Below are 26619 nucleotides of genomic sequence, written 5' to 3'. Positions count from 1 at the left end.
CTTCTCCAGGACAAACCTGTTTGTTCTCCTAGCAGTCCATGGTATATTCAGCACTCTTCTCCAGCACCACAGCTCAAAGGCATCAATTCTCTTTCATCCCTATTCACTGTCCAACTCTGATGCATAGCACGTAATGGCGAAGACTATAGCCTGGATCAGGTGCCCTTAGTCTTCAGCCTGACGTCGTTGCTCTTCAGTACTCTTGAGAGGTCCCTCACAGCTGGCTTTCCCAATGCAATTCGTCTCTCGATTTCCTGGCCGCTATTATCAAGACTTGTTCTAGGTACCAAACTAAATTTACTTTTCCAGGAACAGTGTAAAAATAATGTCTCCTAAGCTTTATTCGGTTTCAGCGTTTTCCTTAAAATTTTAAAAATTCACTTTCAGTTTTGAATTTCTTCAATTTAAGCAGATTGCTCACTTTTCGTTTCCTTTTTCCTCCCAAAACACATCAATGCAATTCATCATGAGTAATCTTTATTCTTCTACAGCCTGTAAATAATTCCCCTTCTTTAATGGGCCTGCTGTTTTTTCAGTCTGTTTAAATGATAGAAATTTCTGTCACCATTGGCTCTGATAGTTAAAGTGATTTTTAAAAGACTGCAAGTTTTAGGCTGCTTCCACCCTGTGTTCCCCATGGAATTCCATAGAACAGGCACTAAACGTGGACATTTTATTATTAGTTCAGTTGATACTCTTCTGGAATATTTCGATCTATCTCATTTTTTGTGTTCTTCTTTTTCCTCCACCTCTCTTTGTTCTTTTTCCTTTCCTTATCAACTCTGCATGTTGGTGGCCGATGTTTTTAGTGCCTGTGTGTAGTTCCAACTTAGCAGCATAAAGAGAGATTAATATTTTGTCTTTGTCATGCTGCATCTGCCTTTCACTGGTATCTAAGCAACAGCAGCATGGGTTGGATGTCCTGTGGGAAAATGCCTAACATGAGAACTTGTTATATAAATGTAATGAAGGGGCTTGCCTTTATTGAATTGACACTCCTGAGACTCCTTCAAATGTTGTCATAGCTGGTTTGATAAAAGGTAATTTACGCTGTTATTCAGATTTTGTTTCATTGGCTTGGCATCACTTCCCACAAAATGTAAAACAAAAATTTTGCATTATTCTTAGTCTTTTTCATTCTAAAGTGTAGTAGTAAATTATTTCCCTGAATCCCAGTGGTAGCTGACATACAATGGCAGCTTTCCAACATATGCTTGCTTATCCATTTTACAGGTGTAGCAATGATGCAAATAGTCAGCTGCCCGTATGTAAAGACAGTCGCTACCACCAAGACCGGTAATTTTTAAAACCATCTTAGTTTGTTTTGTCTGTAAGTTGGCATGGTAGTGAATGTTGTTGTTTATCCTTTTATTTATTTATTTTGCCCAAAGTGAGTGGATTTTTTTATATTTTTCTTTTTAATGAGCAGTATTAATGCAGTTGTCATATTTGGCCAACAATTTTCCCGATTGCCTGTAGTATTAGCTTCTTTGGTTCACAAAAGCGAATAAGGTCAGATCACTTTATATCTTAATTTATGTAATAAGTGTAAACAACTTCATTCCCATATTCATAACATTTAATTTTATTTTCTGATGTGTGTTTTTAAGTTAAATATAAAAAAATCATTTCCATGTGTAAAGTGATGTGATTATGCTTGCATGCTAGTGAGTATATATGTGTGTGATTATTTTTGTGTATAGTGTAAATTTATATTTTAAAGTTATTGAAGTTAGATATCTATCAGAATTGTAAATTCATTTATACAGTTTGAGTTGTTACCTGGTTTTGATTTTTTTCTTTGTTTTAAAAAATTCATGTATCTTTATTTTATAGTATTGTTTTTTTAAAAAAATAAAACCCTTAGTTTGCCCTTTATTTAAAAAAAAAAAAGAAACAGCTTTACTTCCTTTCAAGAAAAGAGTAATTTATGCAAAGAATTATAGGGCTATTTGATTGGCTTATTTAGTATTAAAGAGATTTGGTAAATTTAATCACTTAATTTTAAAACTGAGGATTTTATTCATATCTTTTTATGTGTATTAACTAGAAACTAGTTTTGCCTCCAGAAAATAGGTTTATTTAATAATCTGGTTTCATACAATTTGAGAAATTTATAAAAATACTAATAAGTAGAGATTATATATCATTTTTATAATATAGTAAAATTTCAGGCTCAAGTTTCTGAGTTCTTAAGATAATTGGGTTGCAGTTCTGAAACTTAAATGAGATAGGCATAGAAAAACAAGAAAAGTTCAGTAATATTTAAATCGCCAATTTATATAGCTTTTTTGTTTTATTCCAACTAATTTATGAATATAGTATTTTATTAGGAAGATTTAAACACATATTTTAAAGTTTTATTTTGTGTTTCAATTTGTTACTTGGATCTGATTTTTTGTTCTTATTCTTTTAGGTGTATTGCCAGGAATGGCCCCTCCTATCGTACCCATGATCCATCCCCAGGTTGCTATTGCAGCTTCACCTGCTACCTTAGCTGGAGCAACAGCAGTTTCCGAGTGGACCGAATATAAAACAGCAGATGGAAAGACATACTATTATAACAATAGAACATTAGAATCAACCTGGGAGAAACCCCAAGAACTAAAGGAAAAAGGTATAGTTGGAATTATAGTCTCAGAGATAGCATGGCATTTGAAATACTTAAGCCAATGACTTTTTAACACTTTTGAAGGATTTCTCAATTAAGAGGTTCTTGGGTTGTTTCTATGGGATTGAATTTATTCTGTTTGTTTAGAAATCCAGTTCTCCTTAATACAAACCAGCAAAAGACCCATTGCTGTTGAGTTTGTTCAGGCTCAGAGATACCATATAAAATAGAGGGGAAATGCCTTCAGAGTAATAAATTTGTCTGCATTTCTGCCAGTTTTTGGTTTGAGCAACACCAAACCAAGTCTACTGCCATTGTATTGATTTTATCTCTTAGCCTCCCCCCAAAAAATTGTCCTAGGGCTGTAATCTTAGAGGCAGATTGCCACATTTTTCTCTTGTGTAGTAGCTGACAGATTCAAATTGTATGCTTGACAGTAGCCACATGCTTAAGCACTGCACCACTAAAAAATTCATTGATGGATGAATCCTAGTGACCTTGTAGGGCAGACAAGTGCTCAAGGCTGTAATCATTATAAAACCAGATTTATTTTATCTTTTTCTTTGCGTTCAGCAGATGTATTCAGGGTACTGATTTTTTGGTTTGCAGTTCAGGATTTAACCTGCTCTGCCATGAGGATTTCTTTTACTTTTATTATTATTTTGTCCATCTGAGGAAATAACTATTTTTTTACTGGTGTCAGAAACTATGTAATTATTATTCTCCTCTTTGAGATTAATAGTTTTTACCTTGCATGTATGTATGTGTCCTGAAGAAAATGTTTTGGTTTGAAGAAAATGCATAGTTTTTTTTATCATCTATCCTTACTTTGAGTATTATTGGATTCAAATTGTTATTAATAGGAATGACTTTTAGCATGTGTAATTAATAACTAGAATTAGAAGTATTATAACTGCACAGTCTATGAAAGGTGTTGATATTATCTTTAATTAATAGAAAAATTAGAAGAGAAGATTAAAGAGCCTATCAAAGAACCCTCTGAAGAACCTCTGCCGATGGAGACAGAGGAGTTGGATCCTAAAGAGGAGCCTCTAAAGGAGATAAAAGAGGTAAAGCATCTTGATCTGTTAATCAGAATGCAAACATTAATTGTTTGGTACAATTTAATTGTAATTGAAAATCAGTTTGATATATTCTTAGATAATTTGCATTCATTTGACCTCTGAAATTGCAAGGTTTTCTTGACATTCAAATTCATTTGTTCCTTTGGAAATTTCACTAAATTGCTTTTTATATGAAACTGAGCCCCATAGAAAGAATAGTCTCTTAACTTTTGGACCGTTTGTTGTTGTTGTTGATTGCCATCAGGTCGAGCATGACTCTAGCAACCCTGTGAACCAAAGGCCTGAATGAAGCCTTTCTATCTCTCCAGGTACATAGAGTTTCCAGAGGCATGTGGTTTAGAAAGTGGATGCTACTCCTGCTTCCAAACCAGTCTTAAACTGGGAGCATCATATCATACTGTCCACCATGGGCAGCAGCCTTTTCAGCATTTTACCCCCCAGTGTTGTAAGGTTCAGTTTCACAGCAAACCCAGATTAGTACAGCAAATTGACACAGAAGACTGCTGTACAACTTAGAAGAATGTTCCATCAAAATAATAACACTAGGCTATCGGGCCCAAAAGACAAGTACAAGGGCCCTCCATGTGTACCTATGAACAAAAGATGAACAAAAGGCCTAAAGACTTTCTGTGACTATCATCATTTCTTCAAGTTCATAGACTTCTCAGAGACATGTGGTTTAGGGAGTGGATGCCACTCCTGCCTCACACCTGAATCAATCTGGGAGCTCCACCAAACACTCCCTATGTGGGTAGCCAATTATGGTGTTTGACACACCTATGGCACAGTTGTCCATCATCACAGCACCTCTTAAGTTGCGTCAGTAGAGCAAATAAATCACTGCTGTACCACTTAAAAGAATATTTATCCCAAATAAATTAAAATTTGGCCCTTGGGCCTTAGGTTGTTTTTAAATATTGGCACGCCTGAGTGCTGGTGGACTCAGAGCCAGAGACCCCAATTCATCTGGCAAGTCCCATCCACTGACTTCCGCTTGGGGAAGAGCCCCGAGCATTCCGTACATTTTCCCTCCTTGAGACACAAGATGCCAACATACCACCCAGCATAAAAACCAATTCACAACACAGTAGCCATCAGCCTGCAGGTGTAGCCAAGCATTATGGCATTTTTGGACTAGTGCACACTAAGATTAGAAATGCATTTCCTTCTTGGGAGGAGGTAGTTTTCATAATGGTTGCCCTGTCCTACAGTTGTTTATTGACTTCAGATGATCTCTATATTCCTAAAAGAACTCTGCTTTTTAGAAGCTTTTTGTCAGTAAGGGACCAACAGTTACCATGCCTTAATAGTGGGAAAGTTAGCAAAATTAAACCCTGAAGTGAAGGCTCTTCTAATTTTTATACTAGCATTCTTAGTTGGAGAACTAAGAGTAAGGATATGATCAGAGAGTCTGAGAAGTGAGGTGCTTCTGCTGGCTTTGCTGTTGTTGAATTAGGCTGTTTTGCTAGGTACTATTGAATCTAATTTGACTCACAGCATTTCCTATGACAGTAGATTTTCCCCCAGTAAGATTTTCTTGATAATAATCCTAAAGTAAATTGCCAGGTCTTTGTCATTTACAACTACTGGATGGCATCTGACTACTAACTTTTTGACCACAGATGGGTGCTTAACTGCTTGCTCAGTTAAGTTGCCTAAACTCTATCTCCCATTGCCAACAAGTGAGTTCTGTGGCAGACCTACATCAGTTTTTTGAGGCTATTAATCTTTATGGGAGAAGGTGGCCCATCTTTCTCCCTCATCAAGAAGTGTACGATGCCATTATATTTCCTAGGCTGTCTAGGGGCAAGTATTAGAAATTCCTACTCTAACACTTGATCTTCTCCTCCCCATTTTAGTAAAAAATATTTTGTAGGTTGTACTTTGAGCAACTGATAGTGATTTGTGGGATATTTACTTAAAATTACATTATATGAGTTAATGGAAGTAATAATATTTTCATAGGAACCCAAAGAAGAGGAGATGACTGAAGAAGAAAAAGCTGCCCAGAAGGCAAAACCAGTAGCTACTACACCTATTCCTGGTACTCCTTGGTAAGTACTGAACTCCAACCAATCAATTTTGGCATTTTTTTTTTGGTTTTATTTATTGTCCCCATAGGATTGTGCTTTGTTCCATGATTTTTCCTTTAGAAATTTTAAAAATGTATATACTGTGTTGTAACATGTTCTTTTTTTCTAGTAGCTTTGTTGGTTTTTATTCTAGTAGGTTAACAGACCTAAAACTCAGTTGCTACATTGTCTTCCTCCTTCATGGTACTCTTCATTAATGCTTCATTAACTCACAAACTTGAACCAGTTTGGTATTTTTAATTTACTTTTTTTAATAAGTAAATTAATATTTTTTACTTTGTTTAATACTTAAAATATATGTGTGTATGTGATTACATTTGTAAAACTGAAAATCAGATCTTTTTGTCTAAATGCTGAATCTTTGTTCTTTATTTGGTCCTTCCACTTTCCACATCAGTACTCCCTCTTCTCTTGCTCCAGCTTATATAATCCTTGTTTCTAGGTGACAATTTTTCTTTTTTTCAGTTCTTTGTTTAAACTACTTAACAGTGGACTCAAGTATATTCGAGTTAATGAGGATTGCACAGGACAGGGCAGGGTGCAGATCTTCTGTTCATAGGGTCACTCTGGGTTGTAGTTAACTGCATGGTACCTCACAACACTGCTAGGGATGCATAGTCAATGTGCTATGCTTTTAAGTTTTTCCGTGTTTTATTTATCTTTATAATTTTCCTTCTCTTTGGGTTAAATTCAAATCCACTGTCAACCAGTGATTTCTGACCCATTGTGACTCCTTCAGTTTTTCCAGACTGTTATCTGTGGGAGGAGACTGCTCATTCTTCTGCCACAGAGTGGCTGCTGATCTTTCAGTTAGAAGCTGTTAAGCTGTGGCAACAGGGATCCTTCAAATTTGACATATGCTTGTATCATTCTGTCTGATCTCACTCACTCAATGACTTTGTGATTCCCTTGACCTTAGACTTGGATTTTATTTCTCTCACGGTTTGCTGGGGCTCAGTTTTGGTTATAAAGGTCTAGCTTTTACAGAACCAAACTATTTCTTTGTCAGGGCACCTATATGAAGCTTCTCTTTGTGCATAAAGCTACATTTCTTTCTCTTTTATTGATTAGGAACATCTCATACTGCCATGAAGTTCTTTCCCTAAAACATATACATATCCTTGGATGCTAAATTCTTCTCAGAATCTGCTGCTTTTTGTTTTCTTGCCCAGTCTAGAATAAGGAATAAGCCTTAGGAATAAGGGAAAGGCAGCTGTGTTCAGCCTGTTTTGTTCCCAGAATTAGCCATATATATCTAAAATTTGTTGTTATAAAGCAATACATGAAAAGAATAAAAAACCTAGAACTATGACTGCTTGTAACTCCAAATTTACCACTAGCTCACCTCAGCAGAGACTGACTTATTTGGATTTGCTTCTTTTGGCACACTTAGGTATTTTAAAGCTGATATGAATCAGTAGGATAGCATCTTCATATTGAGTAATTTCCTCTTACTAACATAAGTCAGGAAATGCTAAACACTTGGAAAGAAGTCTCTCCCTGTTTTAAAAAGGGAGTGAAATTTGGAGTACCTCACTGAGAGCAGTAAGCCTTAGGTTTTGGTTCAACTCGGTGACAGAAAGGGTCATCTTATTTTTACCTCAAGTGTTAACCCTAACCCTAACCCTAACCCTAACTCTAACTCTAACCCTTGACTACTAAGCAAAACATTGGTGGTTAGAACTCACTAGCCACAGTACAGAAGAAACAGTTATAGCCTTAGAAATCCTGTAGAGGATGTTTTCTGTCCTCTAATGTCTTTGTGATTTGCAATCAACTCAATAATAGTAGATTTGGTTTGTTCTTGTCACTTCAAGATAAAATTTTCATTACCTCCAAAATGTTCCTTTATCCCTGTTTGTCCCTATCAAGTTTATTTCTGCTTTCTATTTTCATGAATGGCTTTGTTTTTCCTGTAGTTTTTGTGTATACTAAACACTAGAATTTCTTTTCTATGACTCCGTCCTAAGTAGGTTCTGATGCAGTTATTAAAAACCCCCACAGAAAACCAAAAAACCCTCAAACTCATTGCTGTTGATTCATCACTGACTTATAGGTGACCCTGCAGTAGGATTTCAGAGGAGAAGAGAAAAAGAGTCACCAAGAGGGCTTGACAATAGTGACTAAAACAGTGGGCTTGAACATATCTGAGATGGTGACAGTGGTGCAGGATATGGCTGGGTTCGATCTGTTGTTCATGGGATAACTATGAGTTGTAGTTTATTGTATAGCATCTGACATGTTACATCTCACAGGGACGGAGATTCCATCTTTTTCCCACAAAAGAGGTGGTGGATTGTAACCCTGTGCCTTTTGAGTTGGTAGCGCAGCCTCTTGCCACTAGGCCACCAATTGTTGGTGTTAGGTGCTTTTGAGTCAATTATGACTCATAGCAACCTTATGAACAACAGATTTGCACCCTGTCCTATCCTGTGCCAACCTTAGCATTTCTGACATAATTGAGCCCAGTGCTGCATTCACTGTGTCACTCCATTTGGTCTTGAGGGTCTTCCTCTCTTTGTGGATCCTCTACCTTTTCAAGCATGATGTCCCTCTCCAAGGAATAACCTCTCATAGTAATATACCGAAAGCATGTAAGACAAAGGTTGTCGTCTTTGCTTCCAAGGAGCACTCTGACGATACTTTCTCCACTAGATTCTGTTCTTTTGGTAGTTCACAGAATATTCAGTACTGTTCTCTAGCAACAATTATAGTTATAAGTTTATTAAGTTATAAGTACAGTTCAAAGGCATCATTCTTTTTCTCTTATCTCCAGCTCCCAGATATATAGGAGTTAAGTTCCAAGTACAGTTCACAGGCATCAATAATTTTGTTATCTGTCTCCAGCTCTGGGATATATAGGAAGTGACTGAAAAGATCATCATCTGAATCAGAAACACTTTAATCTTCAGTTAGATTAAACTGACATCATTGTTCCTCAGTAGAACTCCCTCTAAAAGATAGAGAACTTCAGAGAGCTTATGAGTCAGTTTTATTCTTATCTATAGTATTACTATGAGTGGGAGTCAGCTATTGCAAGGGGTTAATTGTTGTTATTGACATTAGCTAGTTTTAAAAAGAAAAATCTACTTGATGATAAGTAAGAATGAGATTAATTGTTATAGTCATTATAGCTCAGAATGTTAGATTATATAGTACTTCCATAATTAAATTTTAATATTTTGTTGTAGACTCTTATATAAATAACCATATCATCTGATTATCAGATACTTTGACTGGTTTCCCAAGTAACTTTTTTTTTAAACTTTATCAGCCACTTTTCTTCTATTTGTGAGTATCAATAACCAGCTATTCTTCCTCACGCTTTGTGTTTCAATGTAAGGAAGTTATATTTTTGATCAATCCTTAGGTGTGTAGTTTGGACTGGTGACGAACGCGTCTTCTTTTATAATCCTACAACTCGCCTTTCTATGTGGGACCGACCTGATGATCTGATTGGAAGGGCAGATGTTGACAAAATTATTCAGGAGCCCCCTCATAAAAAAGGAATGGAAGAAGGAAAGAAACTAAGTAAGTTTTAAATTATGAGTTTACCCTTTATTATAGACAATGAGAGTTTCAAGGAATATAAGTAATTTGTGAACTGGAAAAATAGATGGTTGTGCTAGTTTGGGCTCACTAGTAGAGACAGAAAATTATTAAAAATCTGGATAAAGTTATTTTTTGTAAAATGTGTTTTTGAAATTTTTTTAAGAAATTCTCTTTATCAATATTTTCATAGTTAGTGCATGATGAATTGGTACTATTGAAGCTTTCCTGATGTCTGTCAGTAATATTAAAAGTACTTTTCAGTAAACTTCCAGCAACTTTGATGACTAGTGAGATATTTTCTTAACTAATCAAATTTGTGTAGAGTATATCTTTTTCTTTATTCAATATAATGATGCAGTTTTCAAGTAAAGTTAGGGAAGATAGATAAGTCCTTTCTGAGACTATAGAGGCATCTACCTTATCTTGAGACAACGTTCCAATATTATACAATCAGCATACATATTTGTGTAATTTGCATTGCATATTTCTTATAATTTACCCTTGTGTTGAAATACTTGTGTTTTAATAGAAATCCTTTTGATAAATGAGTCATTTAAGAAACAAACCTTTATATATGTCATTTATAATAATTGAGAAATTATTATGGATTGCATATATGTGGTACTAACATTTTCTGCTTACAAGTGATTTCCAAATCAGTGAAACTTTGCCTTTCGGGTGTTGAAGGTTCCAGGCACCAGTTTTTCCCTTTCAGCAATATCTCTTTTATAGGTATGCTATTAATAATAGTTTATAACCATAGTATTGAATGATGTCAAGAAGCTATATTTTGTTTTTGTTTTTGTTTTCTTAATCTGTTTTTAAATACTTGGCCCATTTGTTGATGTATACATTAACATGTATTATAAAAAGGCACTGTAAAGCCTCAATCAAGTAAACTTTATATATTTTTAAATATAAGATTTCAGTAATAAACATTTCAAAATGAAGTTAAAAATTAATGTAAATGTTGCATAGAGGTGGTACATTATTACATAATGTCTTATAATTGAGTGGCTATTAAGGGGTGGATATTTTATACAAATAATGTATTTTTTAAGAAGAGATTGTAAAATACAATCTTAACAAAAATTCTTAACAATATCTGAACTATTTTTGCCAGGGCACCCGAACCCAGCAATGCTGTCAATCCAAAAATGGCAGTTTTCTATGAGTGCAAGTGAGTGAATGAAGTTTCTTTTTAATACTGTTAAAGCTAGTGTTTGGTAGTGGTTAATAGAAAAAAATAATGCTTAAATGTGATTATTGCTTTTTATTTTGAGAAAATTTTAATTTTATCTTACAGTTAAAGAAGAACAGGAATTAATGGAAGAAATGAATGAAGAAGAGCCTGTTAAAGCAAAAAAGCGGAAGTAAGTAAATAAATACATCATTTGTATAATTCAGGCAAATTTTGATTTCCAAAAGTTGATTAAATTATATAAGTAAGAGAGGCACTGTGTGCTAGGAAAGTCATGGTAGCCTTCCTAAGTACTCTTAGTATTAAAATAATTACTGTATACTGCTTTTAGAGTGTTGAAATGGTATCCTTCTCATGATAGAGATTTGGAGGGCAGGCCCCAGACATGCTTAGATATGTGTTATGGAGCCAAATGATGTAGAAATTGTTTTCAGAAATTTATTCATTAAATTTTATATTTTTAAAAATATTTCTAATAGAATTCACAGCAAATATCTTACAGAGATCCTTTAAACCCAGATAAAGACCATTTTTTACGTAATAACATGATGATTACTAACTGGTAAGAAGGGAATTCATAAGCTTGGAAAGTGTATTGAGGAAGAGCTGCTTTAAGTGGAAATATTAGTTTGGTGTGAATGCTCTATGAATATGACTTTTGTTTTTATTAATTGAAAGGGTTGAGGAGAAGTAGTTTGTTGGGAATGGAACCATTATTTAGCAGGAAAAAGAAAAGTGAATCTATTAAGTACTGGCTGATCACAGTCCTCACCTAAATAGGACAGATTGAATGCACCTAAATTATGGTGGAGAAAACCACTCATAATCTACCCTAATCACTGTTCTTTTCATTTATATATTTACCTTTTAAAGTTATTTACCAATATAATGAGTATATTTATAAATTGGAATAAAAGCAGTATTTCTTTTTTAAAAGTCCATGTAGAAGAAGACATTTGTTTTCCTAACTATTATAACTGACTGTATTCATTCTGTTCATATATTATGATTTTGGATGTCCTATGATGTTAAACTGGAACATTTCCTCAGATACACTTAATAGAAATTAATCTGTGGATTATTTATATGATTGGGCCTTCATAGTGCAAATATTTTGAGAGGTGAATCAATTTCATGTTTACAATTTCACTTAATTATCATACAGCAACAGGGTTACTTCTCAGCTCAAACTTGCACTTTTGGAGGAACAAGAAGTAGTTTAGTCATTGACAAACAGTTCTAATTCTACCTAACTACTCCTGGGCCCATATTGCTCTCTGGGACCTGGCATTCAACTTAAATCTCAACCTATTACCTAGAAAGTGAGTAATTAACATGTCAGGTAGGTAAGGTGTATCTCACATGACCAAGTTTATAGGTGATTTATTTTTTTCAGAGTATATATTTCAGATTACTGAGATTCATTCCATTTTTATTAGATTTTTTAAAATGTATATTTAAAATGTAAAATGTTTTGGAAAATGCTGGTTTTCGCCTTTTAGCTCAAGAAACTTATGCTATGCCAATTGAGTTTTTAGTACAGTTTTAAACAACTTTTTAAAATGTAGAGTAGTTTGAATTGACATGATACACTGGGTTAATGGGGGTAGGTCAGTTAGCAAGGCAGGCTCAGGATAAGGTTCAGAGCTGTTGTATGTAGGGTCTCTATAACCTCAACAACAACAAGAAGGTTAGTTTACTTTGTATCAGTTAGTGTCATTTGGAGATAGCACCTTAAATATTTTTCTCCCTTAATTGTAGCCATTGTAACAATTCTGAAGCTTACTGTAACTTTATTACTTTTATTAATGGGAAAGTTGCTTATCCTTTAGGGTTCATTAAACCCTCAATATAATTTGTTTTTACAAAAAATTTACTGCTCACTAGTAAGTCTTGAAAGGTACATTAGTTTTTTTCAAGATTTTTTTATTCGTATTTTCTGAGTTGATGTTTTATTTTTTGTAGGAGAGATGATAATAAAGACATTGATTCAGAGAAGGAAGCTGCCATGGAAGCTGAAATTAAAGCTGCCCGAGAAAGGGCCATTGTCCCTCTGGAGGCCCGAATGAAGCAGTTCAAGGACATGCTGCTAGAGAGAGGGGTCAGCAAACAATCTTTGGGGGAGATATTTCTGTTTTGTATAAGTAATATAAATATGTCTTGCTAAAAGGTCATATCTAAGGTTAGTGCTCAGTTTGGGGGGGGGAAGACAAGGGAAGCCTATTATTGTAAATTTATTGAAACCACGTTTTTCATGGCTAATCTTAACACAGTTGGTGCCGTTTTACTAGTCTTTTAAGTACAAATAACATTTAACATTTATTGAATCATTAAATTTTGGTGAGTAATTTAAGACAAGCCTTTAACATTACAGAATGGTGGACTTCTTGGGATAGGTAAGGTATATAAGATTCTTCCTTTAATATTTTCAGAATGACTTTTGGTTAAAGGAGAAATATATTTTGTGTTACTGTGATCTGATAACATATAACCTAAAAATGGTTTTCTACCTTTCGGTTATAAGCAAAAAATTCATTTGAATGACTAAAATTGTTCTATTTTTAAGCGCAGCACTGTATACAAAATTGTTGCAAGCATGGGAAATCAAAACATTTTCAAGACATTTTCTGGTGTATTGATTTTTAAAATGTCACACAGTAGTGGTTATTTTAATGAGTAATTAAGTGTGCTATTCCTATAAAAATTCAGAGCTAGATCTTCAGAGCCAATTAGTGTGGAAATTTGCTGTAACTAACCTCCCACTGCTTGTCATTTATTAATGATGGAAGCTTCACTATGCTTTTTATTTTGCTTCCTTTTTATATACAGATGTCCTGTAGATTTCAAGTAAAAGTATGTAACCTTTGTTTTTTTAGAGCAAATTTATTTATGAGGCAATACATTTTTTATTTTAAAGGTGTCTGCCTTTTCAACGTGGGAGAAAGAGTTGCACAAGATAGTATTCGATCCTCGGTACTTACTTCTCAATCCTAAAGAGAGAAAACAGGTAAAAGGAAAATAGCGTTATTTGGGAAATGAATATTTATTTCCAGGGTAATCTTTAAATTTTAATGAATTAATTACCTTTTTCCCCTTCTCTGTCACAACTCTTCAAGAACAGTCTCATGGTTTAGAGTAAACACAGTCATCCTTTATGTGTTGGTATATCCAGCTCAGAAATAATTTGGGTACTTTTGACCTGTGCACATGACCGTACATTGACCGTAAACATTTTGTACTGATACTTTATACACATTGATTTTGATACCATATTATTCTTTCACATTAATTTCCAATTAAGAGGTCGTGGTACTAGGGATATGATAGCTAATGTTAGATAGATCTTGGCAGAAAGCAGAGAACACCAGAAGAATGTGTATCTGCTTCATTGACAACACAAAGGCTTTTGTCTGTGTGGATCACAACAAGCTATGGCTGACTCTGAGAAGAATGGGAATCCCAGAACATTTGATCATGCTAATGCGAAACCTGTACTTGGACCAAGAGGCAGTCGTCAGAACAGAGCAGGGAGACACTGGATGGTTCAAAATCAAGAAAGGGGTCCGTCAGAGATGTATTTTGTCTCCATACCTCAATCTGTATGCAGAACAGATCATCCGAGATGCTGGACTGTATGAGGGGGAATGGGGCATCAGGATGGTGGAAGAATAATCAACAACCTGCGTTATGCAGATGACACAACCCTGCTTGCTGAAACTGAGGAGGACCTGAAGCGCTTGCTGCAGAAGGTCAAGGACTGCAGCTTCCAATATGGATTGAGGCTCAGCGTCAGGAAAACAAAGATTCTCACCACTGGGCCAATTGGTAGTATCAGTATGGATGGTGAAGAAATTGAGATAGTTAAACAATTTTAGTTTGCTAGTTTCCACAGTCAACCCTCTTAGTAGCAGCAGCCAGGAAATCAAGAGACAAATTGCATTGGGAAAGTCAGCTATCAGGGACCTCTCAAAGAGTACTGAAGAGCAACGATGTCAGGCTGGAGACTAAGGTGCACCCGATCCAGGCTATAGTCTGTGCAATTATGTGCTATGCATTGGAGAGTTGGACAGTGAATAGGGATGATAGAAAGAGAACTGATGCCTTTGAACTGTCGTGCTGGAGAAGAGTGTTGAATATACCATGAACTGCTAGGAGAACAAACACGTTTGTCCTGGAGAGGGTGAAGCCAGAATGCTCCTTGGAATCAAGGATTCTGAAGCTTCATCTGACATACTTTGGGCATGTTGCGAGGAGGGGCTGGTCCTTGGAGAGGGACATCATGTTTGGGAGAGTGGAGAGACGGTGCAGGAGAGGAAGACCCTCGATGAGATGGATCAATTCTGTGACTGGAGTGGTGGGACTGAGTGTGTTTGAGATGGCGAGGTTGGCATAGGATAGAATGGTATTTAGAGCTCTTGTACATAGGGTCGCTATGAATCACAAGCAACCTGATGGCGCATAACAACAGCAACAACATTGATTTTTTCATTGGGAAAATTATGTAAATTTAGAGTAAAATAATTAAAAGGCACAGACCTATAAAAAAAGGAGGATGAGGACCACTATTGAAAATTTTGATTTTTAGCATTCTCAAGAATGGTATGCCAGTGTATACAAACTATGTGTGTCTTGTAAATGGACACAGTGACATGTCTGTAAAGACAAATTTGTGTGTCATACATGCCACATGCAAAATTCATACTTAAGTAGCTTCCTTTAAAATAACTATTTTTTTTAATAAAAAAAGGAAAGGAAAACTCACTAAGTATAGATAAAATTAATAAACATGTCTCTTCTGGTGGTATCAGCACAAACTGGAATTGGCTTATTATTTGAGTTGTCACTAAGTTCCATGGTTTGGTGATATACATAACTCACGGTCATTGCTTTTTTTCTCTGAAGCATGTATACTTCCAACAGTTTCTGTCCAGTCTCAGTGCTGATCTCTCTAAATTGGTATGTTGAGATACATAGTATAGTACTGATAAACTTTAATATTTCATTTGTAATAGAAGTGTCCATCATCCGTTTTAGTTATTTAATAGTTGGAGTAATTCCATGGTTTATGTGATTATACATGTAAAAAGAGCGCAGGCTATGTGGAGATGGTATATCTGTCTTTTACCAACTTCACGAAGGGACACTATCTCTGTCAACAACATCAGTAACACAAAACTAATTCTCAGGAGGTCAGACATGTCCCCAACACTCCCACAATTCTTTATACTCATACTCATTCCAACACCAATCTTACTGCTTTACTGGGCCCCAAATCTGACGTGATAGCTCACAGACCACACAGAATCATATTAGGAAGACTTCAGGTTGGCAGCAAGATACACTCCTTAAATCAGAACAGCTTCCAGAATGTACTTGTAGGGACCTCAGCCTTGAGTTGTATGATTTTAGGCCAGTGTTAGCTCTCAGTCCTGTCACTTAAAGCTCTCTTCTGATTTCTCCAACAAACTTGGGGCACAAAAGGGTTTTAGCTCCGGGCCATTGGCAGTCTGCTCCATCTCATGCCAGGCTTCTGGTTATCTGCTGTGGCTGCATTCCCTTGCTGCTTTGCTGGTTGTCAGATTTTCAAATTCTGCTGCCGGATCCACTCAATTTAATGGCAAGACTAGCCATTCCCTTGTGAATATGCTAATACACCCTTTCTGTATTTTCCCACCATGAGAGAGTCAAAACTCAATGACTAGGAAAGCCACTTTGAACAGTAAACCGTTAATACAATCATGCAGATTAAACATGGATTTTTATGAACAGACGACATAATGTTTCACATAAGTATTTTAGTAGTTATATAAACAAAGCTTGCCACCTGTTACAATTTAAAATCTAAATATATGCATTTCAAGTACAATAGTCTTTGCTGGTTTGTTTTTTTTTAATTTTTATTATTTGAGTGTACCGTCAAATCAGATCTGACAGGTACAGGAGGGGATTGTCCCTCCTTCCCCGGCAGAGCATCTGGTGGATGCTGTTTTCTTTTTAAAAATACTATATAATCTAATTTTCATCTCACTTGATTCAGGAACCTTTAGATCTGCATTTTATAATCTGATGATGATAACATAACATTTAAAAAGAAATTAAACACTTCCATTTTTAATAAAAACTTGAGTAAAATTGAGAGAGAGGTTAACATAGCAATTATTATTAATACATCTTTATTATATGATAGGTCAATTTCAGACAACAATTTGATAGAAGTGCTCAATTTCTTCATCTCTGTCTTTAGTGGTTGGTGCATATATTTGAACTAGAGTTGTATTAACAAGTGTGTAGTTTCTTGTGTGCGTATGGTTCTGTTCCAGTCACAGTATTATACTTCAGGATAGATCTTGAAATGTTCTTTTTGATGACAAATATAACACACTATTACTTTTCACTTTGTTCCTCAACGCATAGTAGATCTTATGATTGGTTGGTGAGAATGGCCAATAACAGTCCATCTCAGCTTGGTAGTACTTAATACGTTGATCTTTATATGTTCCATTTCATTTTTGACAAGTTCAACTTAGTCTATTCATGCTTAGTACATTCCATGTTCCAGTTATGAATGGATATTTTTCTCTGTTTTTTCCTGCTTTTGAGTCTTGCCGTATATGCAAAAGAAAAATCTTTCATTGGGGCCCTCTTAAGTTCGACCCTGCTGTGAGGAGGCAACTCTTCCCCAGTCCTATTTTGAATGCTTTCCACCGTGAGGGCCTCATTGTCATGCTTTGTATCCGACAGTTCCACAGCTGTTGATACAAAACCATGATTTGTAGAAAATGCTGTTGGTTTGGCCATTCTAATTCTCTGAGATAACCATTTGTGTTTGAGATGTGGTAAAACCTAGCTGTAGCTGTTTTATTTACATAAAGTTTTTTAGGTCTTGTTGCTAATTAATTAAGATATCTATATGAATGACTGACTTGAAATTGTGGTTTGTTTGTTTTTCAAAAAAGGTGTTTGATCAGTATGTAAAGACCAGGGCAGAGGAAGAACGGAGAGAAAAGAAAAACAAAATAATGCAAGCCAAGGAAGATTTCAAAAAAATGATGGAGGAAGCAAAGTTTAATCCAAGGTATGATCCTAAGATACCAACAGATGTATACATTTTCTCCTTAACAGATTCTCCTAGGAAATGAAAACTTCTTATTTAACCTTCATTCTTACTGTTTTTTTTAGCACAATCAAAAGTGCGTTTTATGTGATGTTCTTGTTTTCAGGAAAGGTACTTTAAATGTTTCCTAAAGTTTGTTTCCCTAGAAATTGGTACAGCTCAATAAACTTGTGCCTGTCTCCCTAAAGTTTTATACATAATAAGCCGAAGTGTAAAAATATTGGGATGCAATTGAAGTGGCTGAAGACCTTTATGAATTTTTTCCCCAAGTGTCCAGATAAGGTTTGTTTGGCATTTGCCAGCAGATATTAATATGTATTGGTGAAGAAAATGAGACTGTGTGTCTTAAATTATAATAACATGAATGTTGTTGTTTAATGCTGTCGCGTCATAGACAACTCATAGTGACCCTATGAACAAACAGCCTGAGCACTGTTCGTACATAGAGTTTGCAGAGGCAAGCCATTTCGGAAGTGGATGCCGCTCCTGCTTCCAGGCTTGATTTAGTCAGGAAGCTCCAGCCAACACTGTCCACCATTGGTGCCCATCACCACGATTGGCACATCACTGTCACAGGCTTCAGCATCACAGCAACCACGAGTTACCTCTGTACAGCAACGCACAGACCAGAATAACATGAATAAGGTAACAATAATTACTGGCTGTTTTTATGTATGTCCTGTGAAATCCCCAGTTGTATAACTTCTTATTTGAGTATGTCAGAGATGGTCAGGATGGAACAGGATAGGGCAGCGTTGAGACCCATTGTCCACTGGATCTCTGTGAGTTACACTCAACTTGCTGGCACTACATGCTGAACATAGTGGGACATTTGCTCTGCATAGACTGGCTCTGCATACCACAGTTGGAAAGCTAACTCTAGGAAGTGAATGGTGGGACTTGATGAGTTTGCCTTCTTTCAGAGATCAAAATTTTATTCTTCCTGTACATGACCTAGAATTATTTGCTCATGTATTTTGCCCAGTAATTCAGTAAGAGTTATTTCATCATTACTAGAAATAAGAGCCTGGCTCATCATACGAAGAAAATAGACTCTTAATTCTCTTCAAACGTTAACTTATTGTTCTCATATATCTTGGTATTTTATTAAAAATGTATGGACTTTGGATGTTGTTATTGTTATGTACCATTGCTCTGAAAACAACGCATAGCTAACCCTCTGGAGGATTTTTAGAGGCAGTAAATCACATGGGAGTTGATTGCGTGTATTTCTCCTGTGGAGCAACTGGTCGATCAGAGCTCTATGTACCTTTGGGTTGGCTGTACAACTCCTACCACTAATCCACCAGAGGATGAGATTTATTCTCTCCACTGCATGGTTTAAAATTAACAAATGTGTATGTCATGGCTGTATACTTTGTCCATGCCTGTTTAATCTGTATGCTGAACAAAACTGAATTTCATGATTAATAATATGGCATCAGAGCTGGAAGAAGATTCCTCAATACTCTGTTACGCAGATGACACACCCTTGCTCACTGAATGTAGGAGGACTTTCTTGCTGCAGAAAGAAAAGACTATATAGCCTTCAATATGAATTACATCTCCCCCATCACCCCAGCATCTAAGCTTTTATTAATATTTTTAAAAATAAGTGTCCATGCCAGTGTGGATAGTGTTGCGGGGGGTTGGGAAGGGAAGGGTAAGAAAAGAAAAAAATTCTGTCTTATTGGTAATAAAGATCCAAGTTCATTTATCCATCATGGATTTCATAGTCTCTCAAACACATGTGGTCCTTGAAAAAGGTGTACCACTTCTTAAGGACACTTTTTTTTTGTTCCATCAAGTGCCAGTTTGGGCTGCAGTGAGATTCTTTTTCTTTTTTCTTTTTGGTGAGAAAAATTTATATTTAAAATTAGCCAGTTGGACTCAGTTTAGATGATCCCAATTTTGTTGGCAACATCAAAAGCATCAGTCAGGAGCAAGTGGAACACAGGCCTTCTTCTCTCCATCAGGCCTAATCAAAGTGTTGACCTTAGCCACATCAGTGTCATAGAGCTTCTTTATAGCTTGTTTAATTTGGTGCTGTTGGCCTTGACATCCACAACGAACATAAGTGTGTTGTTATCTTCTATCTTCTTCATGGCTGACTCAGTGGTCAGGGGAAGTTTGATGATGGCATAGTGGTCAAGCTTGTTTCTCCTGGGGGCACTCTTTCGGAGGTATTTGGGCTGCCTTTGGAGTCTCAGTGTCTTAGGCCACCGGAAGGTGGGTAACATGTGGATCTTCTTTTTTTATTTGGCTGTGGATGCCCTTCAGGACTGCCTTCTTGGCCTTTAATGCCTTTGCTTTGGGAGTGGCAGGGGCTTCCTTCGCTTTCGGCGCCATCTTCGTAGGAAGGCTGCATTGAGCTTCATAAGATCTCCAGTGGTGTCATCAATGTTGTACTTAATGTGGACCTTCTCCTGATGGTCATTGCAAACCAGCTCTGTCACTTTGGCTACAGGTCAAATCTACTCGGGACTAGTGACACCACAGTCTCCCAAGTTTAAAAGCTAAGCCTGATCACTGAATTACATCTTAACATCAAGAAAACAGTAACCCTAACTACTACGTAGCCATAGACCACATCATGATAGATGGAGAAAAGATTGAAATTGTCAACAGTTTCATTATACTTGGCTTTACAAAAACAACTGCAGTCAAGAAATCAAAAGATGAGTTGCATTGAGAAAAATCTGTTGTTTGGGACCTCTTCAAAGGGCTAAAAAGCAGTGATGTCAGTTTAAAATTTATTTGGTATGTATGCAAAACTTGTACCGTGATGAAGGATGACAAAAGAGTTGATGCCTGTAGGTTGTGGTGTTGGAGGAGAGTGTTGAATATCCCATGGACTGACAAGAGGACACACATATGTTTTGAAGAAAGTACAATCTAGGTATTCCTTAGAGCATGTTGTTAGGAGGGGCTGGTCTTTGGAAAAGGCATCACACTTGGAATGGGGGAGGTTCTGCAGAAGCGGAAGACTGAACCAGATGGATTGAGATAGTGATAGTAGCCATGGGCTCAAATATATCAGAGAACGTGAGGAACATGATGGCGGCCCAGGATAGGGCAAGGTTCAGATCTAATGCTCCTAGGGTCACTTTGAGTCCCAGTAGATTCAGTAGAACATAACAAAAGCCATTACCATACTGATAAGTGCTTTAGTGGTCTAATGTTTTACATTGCCAACCCATATGTACACAGTTTGAATCTACCAGCAGCATGGTCTGAGAAAGATGGGCATACTTCTGTGTGATTTAATGCTGCTGAACACTAGCTGGAAGTGTTAGCAGTTTAAACTTGAGGATATATTAACAGTAACCACCATCATATTGATAACATGCAAATCTGTAACCCCATCTTTACTTTGTATAGTTGATTTATCTCTATCTTGGTGTCTCTTTAACATGTTGCTGCAAATGACAGTAATACAGAAAAAAAAATACGTGTTTCTAAGCATGGTTGTCAATTTAAAAGTGCGGCAGCGTGTTAAGGGGCTGATGGAATTAACACATATTCTGTATCACTGATAATATATACTATGTCTTTCTACAAGCAGAAATAACCAAAATTAGCACATTTTGCATTTTTACAGAGCTACTTTCAGTGAATTTGCAGCCAAGCATGCTAAAGATTCAAGATTCAAAGCAATTGAAAAGATGAAAGATCGAGAGGCCTTATTTAATGAATTTGTGGCTGCTGCAAGGAAGAAAGAGAAAGAAGATTCCAAGACCAGAGGTGAGAAGGTAAGTAGTTTCGGTGCCAGTGATGTAATTATTGGCCAAGTGAATGGGAAGGCACTGAGCAACTGCTGCATGTCTAACCTCATTTATAGGCATAGCTAATAGTATTAACATTTACTATCTGACCATTTAAGTTTACTTTAAAAATTGTTAATTGCGTCGCTATTTCCATAATTTGCTTAACCGTGCAGATTGAAGTTAGTCTCTGCTCAGTGGTGGCAATGATATTTGAAGATCTTTTCTAGGAGGTAACATTAAAATTTCAAAGTGCTGCTTTATCTTTTTTCTCCACTAAAAGCTAGCATTTTAGTGACTTTCTAATCTTTTAGTAAACATATCTTACATATAAATTACTGCTTTTCAGAATTAAAGGTCAGCTATTAAAGATTAATGATTTCAAATGTCATTTAATAGCATTGTCAGGAATGGAGAGGAGCTCACCACTAGGGAGGCAAATTGGCAGGGAAGTGGCTCCAGAAGTGTGTGAACCATCAAAACATTCAGGCATTCTCCTTAGTGCCCCCCACAAATGCTTTGTAAACAGATAACCTCAGGAGCCTAATCGTTTTTGGCCTGTGAAATACTGAATGTTTGAAATAATGTCCTTCTAATGATTTTAGTCTTTCTCTAATTATTTTGTATATGAATAAGTAGATAGACCTTACAGTTTCGTACTGTGCAGCTTGTCGGTCATTTAACTCTGATAGCTTCCGATCGCTGACATGTGAAGTATTACAGGATTCCTTGGTGAGGAAACAGTTGGCTTCCTCTTTGTGGTGATGGTAGTCTCCTGTAGATTGTACTTTATTTTTATTTTTGTTTAATTCGGCAGTGATGAAAATTGTACCCAGAATATATTAAGAAAGAAATACACATTACATATAAATAAGTGTAATAAAGTTGAATTTGTTTTGAGATTGAAAAATTAGTTACTAAGTATATAGTCAAAGCAAAAATCTTTAATGTTATGTTTTAAACATAATACACTTTATGTTCACATTCTAAACAGTATTTGATTAGTGAAGTTTTGTAACTTTCCTCCCTGATTTTCACTTGGTGCTTGTTCTTCTGAACCGTTAACCAGCATTTTTTGGTCCATTTGTTTTAAATCTCATTTTAACTGTGCAATTAGCTTATAAGATTAGTAACAATACAAATGTGGGATTTTTTATTTTCCCCTTGATTTTTGAGTCTCTTAACTGATCTTTGTGACATTAATAGTTAAATAAATAGTGAAGGTTTAAAAACAGTCCCCCTTTCTGAGTGTAAAAATCTAATGAAGAACATTGATTTCTGGTGCCGTCCCTCCTTAGTTAGTCGTGTTCAGGCAGACAGCTTTGATCATTTTCATGTAGTGTCACTGATAGATTTTTCTGTTTTCTAAAGTCTTCTAAAAATCTACATATTTTTTACTAGACTGGTATTTGCCAAACCGAGAACTTTTTATTTATAAAATATAGTAGCCAATATTTAAGTTAGACTTCAGTTAACTTCCTATTTGGAGCAACATTTGACAAGTACATCCTGTTGACATTATTTCCTGCTAAACAAATTTAGCTGTTTTTGCTGTCCTACATTAAGTTGAGTTTTTATTACTATTAAACAAAGTAGCTTAGATAATTAGATACTCTCTTTTTTGGAGAGGAGGAAATAAGGACTAATGCCTGAATTGTAGTTACATGTAAATGATGCCTCCATTTCCCCCTATTTAAACAGATGTCAAGTATGTCTTCTCATATAAATAACAGCTCTAGTAAGCCATTTTTAGCCATTTCATGGCAGTATCCAGAGTGGATAGACATTAAAGTTTGATTTTATTCAGAACTGATAACACAGCTGACCCTCCTGGAGGTTTTCAGATAATAAAGATAATGTTCTTTTTTTGTGGAGCAGCTATAGGATTCAAACCCTGTCTTTGGATTTGCAGAGCAACTCATTAGCATTAGACCATCAGAGCTCCCTTGTTTACATATTATACCTTTAAAAAACTGTATAATCCTGAATTTATATACTTTATATCTGATATTTGGAATTGGCTTGCAAACATCTTACTTGACAGTGTTCATTTACTCTGCAAAATTGTTTAACTCAGTTTTATACGTTTTTAATCTCGTTACCCAGTTGTTGTTACTGTATGCTGTGGAGTCAGAGCCAACTCATAGCCTCACTGTCCAGCAGTTTTTCAGAGGCAATAAATTGCCCAGGAGCAAGATTGGCCATTCTTCTCCCTCAGAGCAACTGGTAGATTATACCATTTGCATGCCTTTGGGATTGCAGCAAAGTTTCTTACCACTAGACCACCAGAGCTTTATATTACCCAGTACATCTAGGTTTTTAGAGAGTCATGTTATGTACAAAGTAGAAGAGACAAACAAACAGACTAGTTAACACCACTACATCAAGTGATGTCTTAATCACTTCAGTGTTGAAGAAATCCATAGTTGATAAACTTTTAAAAAAATTTTCTGACAAATTATTTCTTTCAGATAATATAAATTGTCTGGAATGGTCATCAGCCAGCCTTTTTAATTTTTTATGGAAAGTGAGATTACAAGAAGAAATGATAGGATTGGAATGAGTAGAGGAAAATATTTCTTTTTGAATTTTGAAGCCATTGCTTGCTTCTCATTTCCTTGTTGAGTTGGGCAACAGTGTGTTTAATCCCTGTGATGAACAGGTTCTTGACAGATTCAGAATCCTTTCTTGAGTGACTTTAGTTGGATTAGATATGTTGCATGATAAGAATGTAATGCAGTGTCAGCAAGATTATATTTAATTGGAATTAGAGCTTCATAAAGGTATAGAGAAGTTAATGCTTTATTCTGTTTTAAAAAAACATACAACTTGAGAGCAAAGTATTAAGTATTAGTCTATTTGATACTAAAAAATTAATATTATCTAACACATTTGACATAATGTTCCTAACTTGATACTTCATTTAAGTGTGTTATCTCATAAATCTTTATATTCTGATATATGTATGTATTTCTAAAGAAATAACATATGAGCAAGAGCCTATGGTGATGAAGGAAGAAGTTCAAGCTGCTTTGAAGGAAATAGCAAAAAATTAAAGCCCCAGGAATAGATGGTATACCAATTGAAGTATTTCAGATAACAGATGTTGCCCTGGACGTGCTCACCAAGTTGTGCCAAGAAATCTGGAGAACAACCACTTGGCCAACTGACTGGAAGAGATCTATATTTGTTCCCATTCCAAAGAAAGGTGACCCAACTGAGTGTGGAAACTACAGAACAGTGTCATTGATTTCACATGCAAGCAAGATTCTGCTGAAGATCATCCAAAAATGATTAGAACAGCACATCAGCAGAGAACTGCCGGAAGTCCAGGCTGGGTTTAGAAGGGGTCGTGGTACTAGGGATATCGTTGCTGATGTTAGATGGATCTTGGCTGAAAGCAGGGAATACCAGAAGAATGTCTATCTGTGTTTCATTGATTATGCAAAGGCATTTGACTGTGTGGATCATAACAAACTGTGGCTGACTCTGAGAAGAATGGGAATCCCAGAACATTTAATTGTGCTAATGTGAAACCTATACTTGGACCAAGAGGCAATAGTCAGAACAGAGCAGGGTAACACTGCATGGTTCAAAATAGGGAAGCGTGTATGCCAGGGATGCATCCTGTCTCCATACCTTTTCAACATGCATGCAGAGCAGATTATCCGAGAGGCTGGGCTCTATGAGGAGAATTGTGGCATCAGGATTGGTGGAAGATCTATCAACAATCTCTGTTATGCAGATGACACAACCTTGCTTGCTGAAACTGAGGAGGACCTCATGCACTTGCTGCGAAGGGTCAAGGACTGCAGCCTTCAGTATGGACTAAGGCTCAACGTCAAGAAGGCAAAGATTCTCGCCACTGGACCATTTGGCAGCGTCAGGATGGATGATGAAGAGATTGAGAGTGTTCACAGCTTCACTTTGCTCGGCTCCACAGTTAACACTCTTGGTACCAGCAGTCAGGAAATCAAAAAGCGTATCGCGATGGGAAAGTCTGCCTTTAGGGATCTCTCAAACGTACTCAGGAGCAACAGTGTCTCTCTGGAGACTAAGGTGCGCCTGATACAGGTCATGGTATTTGCAATCGCTTGTTATGCATCAGAGAGTTGGACAGTGACTAGGGAGGACAGAAGGAGAGTGGATGCTTTTGAGCTGTGGTGCTGGAGAAGAGTACTGAATGTACCATGGACTGCCAGGAAAACAAACAGATTCATCTTGGAGAGGATTAAACCAAGCTACTCCTTGGAGGCAAGGATTCTGGGGCTTCATCTGACATACTTTGGACATGTTGCCAGGAGGGACGGGTCCTTGGAGAGGGACATCATGCTTGGGAGGGTGGAGGGACAGCGCAGGAGGGGAAGACCCTCTATGAGATGGATTGATTCAGTGACTGGGGTAATCGGGATGGGTGTGTCAGAGGCAATGCGGTTGGCGCAGGATGGAGCAGGGTTTAGGGCTGTTGTGCATAGGGTCGCTATGAGTCGGAAACGACTCGATGGCACATAACAACAACAATGGCTAACAAGTTCAGGAAAGATTAAGTTTTAGTAATAATCAGTTAGAGCCATAAATAAATATATAACAACAGAGTTGCAAGCATTGTAATTTATTAAAATACAATGTTTTACCCTATTTTGAGTGGCTATTTTATTTTTTTTGTTTGTTTGTTTGTTTTTTAAATTTTTGTGTTAGTGTACCGTCAAATCAGATCTGACCGGTACAGGAGGAGATTGTCCCTCCTTCCCCGGCAGAGCATCTGGTGGATTCGAACCGTGCGCCTCTGGGATTGTAGTTGCAGCTCCTTGCCACTAGGCCACCAGAGCGCCTGAGTGGCTATTTTAGATCTTTGTCAGTAGAATTTTGTTTGCAGTGAATGAGTTCAGTTATATGTTTAATTTAGCAAATGAAACTTATTGTCATGTTTTTGAGCTAAGTTATTTATTACCATCTTGGTGTTAAGCGACAAATTATTTTAGAAGTTTGAAATGTTACTGTTCTCATTTTTAAGATACATATTACTGGATTCCCTCCTCCCCATAACATTTAATTTTCCTATCACTACTACTTGTTTTAAATACAGATTAAATCTGACTTCTTTGAACTGTTATCGAATCATCACTTGGACAGTCAGTCTCGATGGAGCAAGGTAAAAGACAAAGTAGAAAGTGATCCACGATACAAAGCAGTGGATAG

At 36.4% G+C, this 26619-nt stretch overlaps 1 protein-coding gene across 1 annotated transcript in view; it reads left to right on the top strand.

Annotated features, from left to right (window-relative positions):
- TCERG1 (transcription elongation regulator 1) overlaps window positions 1-26619 on the top strand; it is a 54567-nt gene that overhangs the window by 19499 nt on the left and 8449 nt on the right. The window contains exons 7-18 of the mRNA XM_006891193.1: window positions 1234-1296; window positions 2417-2617; window positions 3569-3681; window positions 5662-5750; window positions 9160-9320; window positions 10465-10521; window positions 10648-10714; window positions 12508-12643; window positions 13460-13549; window positions 17499-17617; window positions 21258-21408; window positions 26507-26611. Coding sequence (XP_006891255.1) covers window positions 1234-1296; window positions 2417-2617; window positions 3569-3681; window positions 5662-5750; window positions 9160-9320; window positions 10465-10521; window positions 10648-10714; window positions 12508-12643; window positions 13460-13549; window positions 17499-17617; window positions 21258-21408; window positions 26507-26611 — 1352 coding nt within the window. The remainder of the gene's footprint in view (window positions 1-1233; window positions 1297-2416; window positions 2618-3568; window positions 3682-5661; window positions 5751-9159; window positions 9321-10464; window positions 10522-10647; window positions 10715-12507; window positions 12644-13459; window positions 13550-17498; window positions 17618-21257; window positions 21409-26506; window positions 26612-26619) is intronic.

This window comes from Elephantulus edwardii, unplaced genomic scaffold (genome assembly GCF_000299155.1).
Source record: "Elephantulus edwardii isolate Elephantulus edwardi_28Jun2011 unplaced genomic scaffold, EleEdw1.0 scaffold00095, whole genome shotgun sequence".
NCBI lineage: Eukaryota > Metazoa > Chordata > Mammalia > Macroscelidea > Macroscelididae > Elephantulus > Elephantulus edwardii.
Note: the sequence above shows the minus strand (reverse complement) of the source record. Positions and strands in the feature narration are given on the sequence as shown.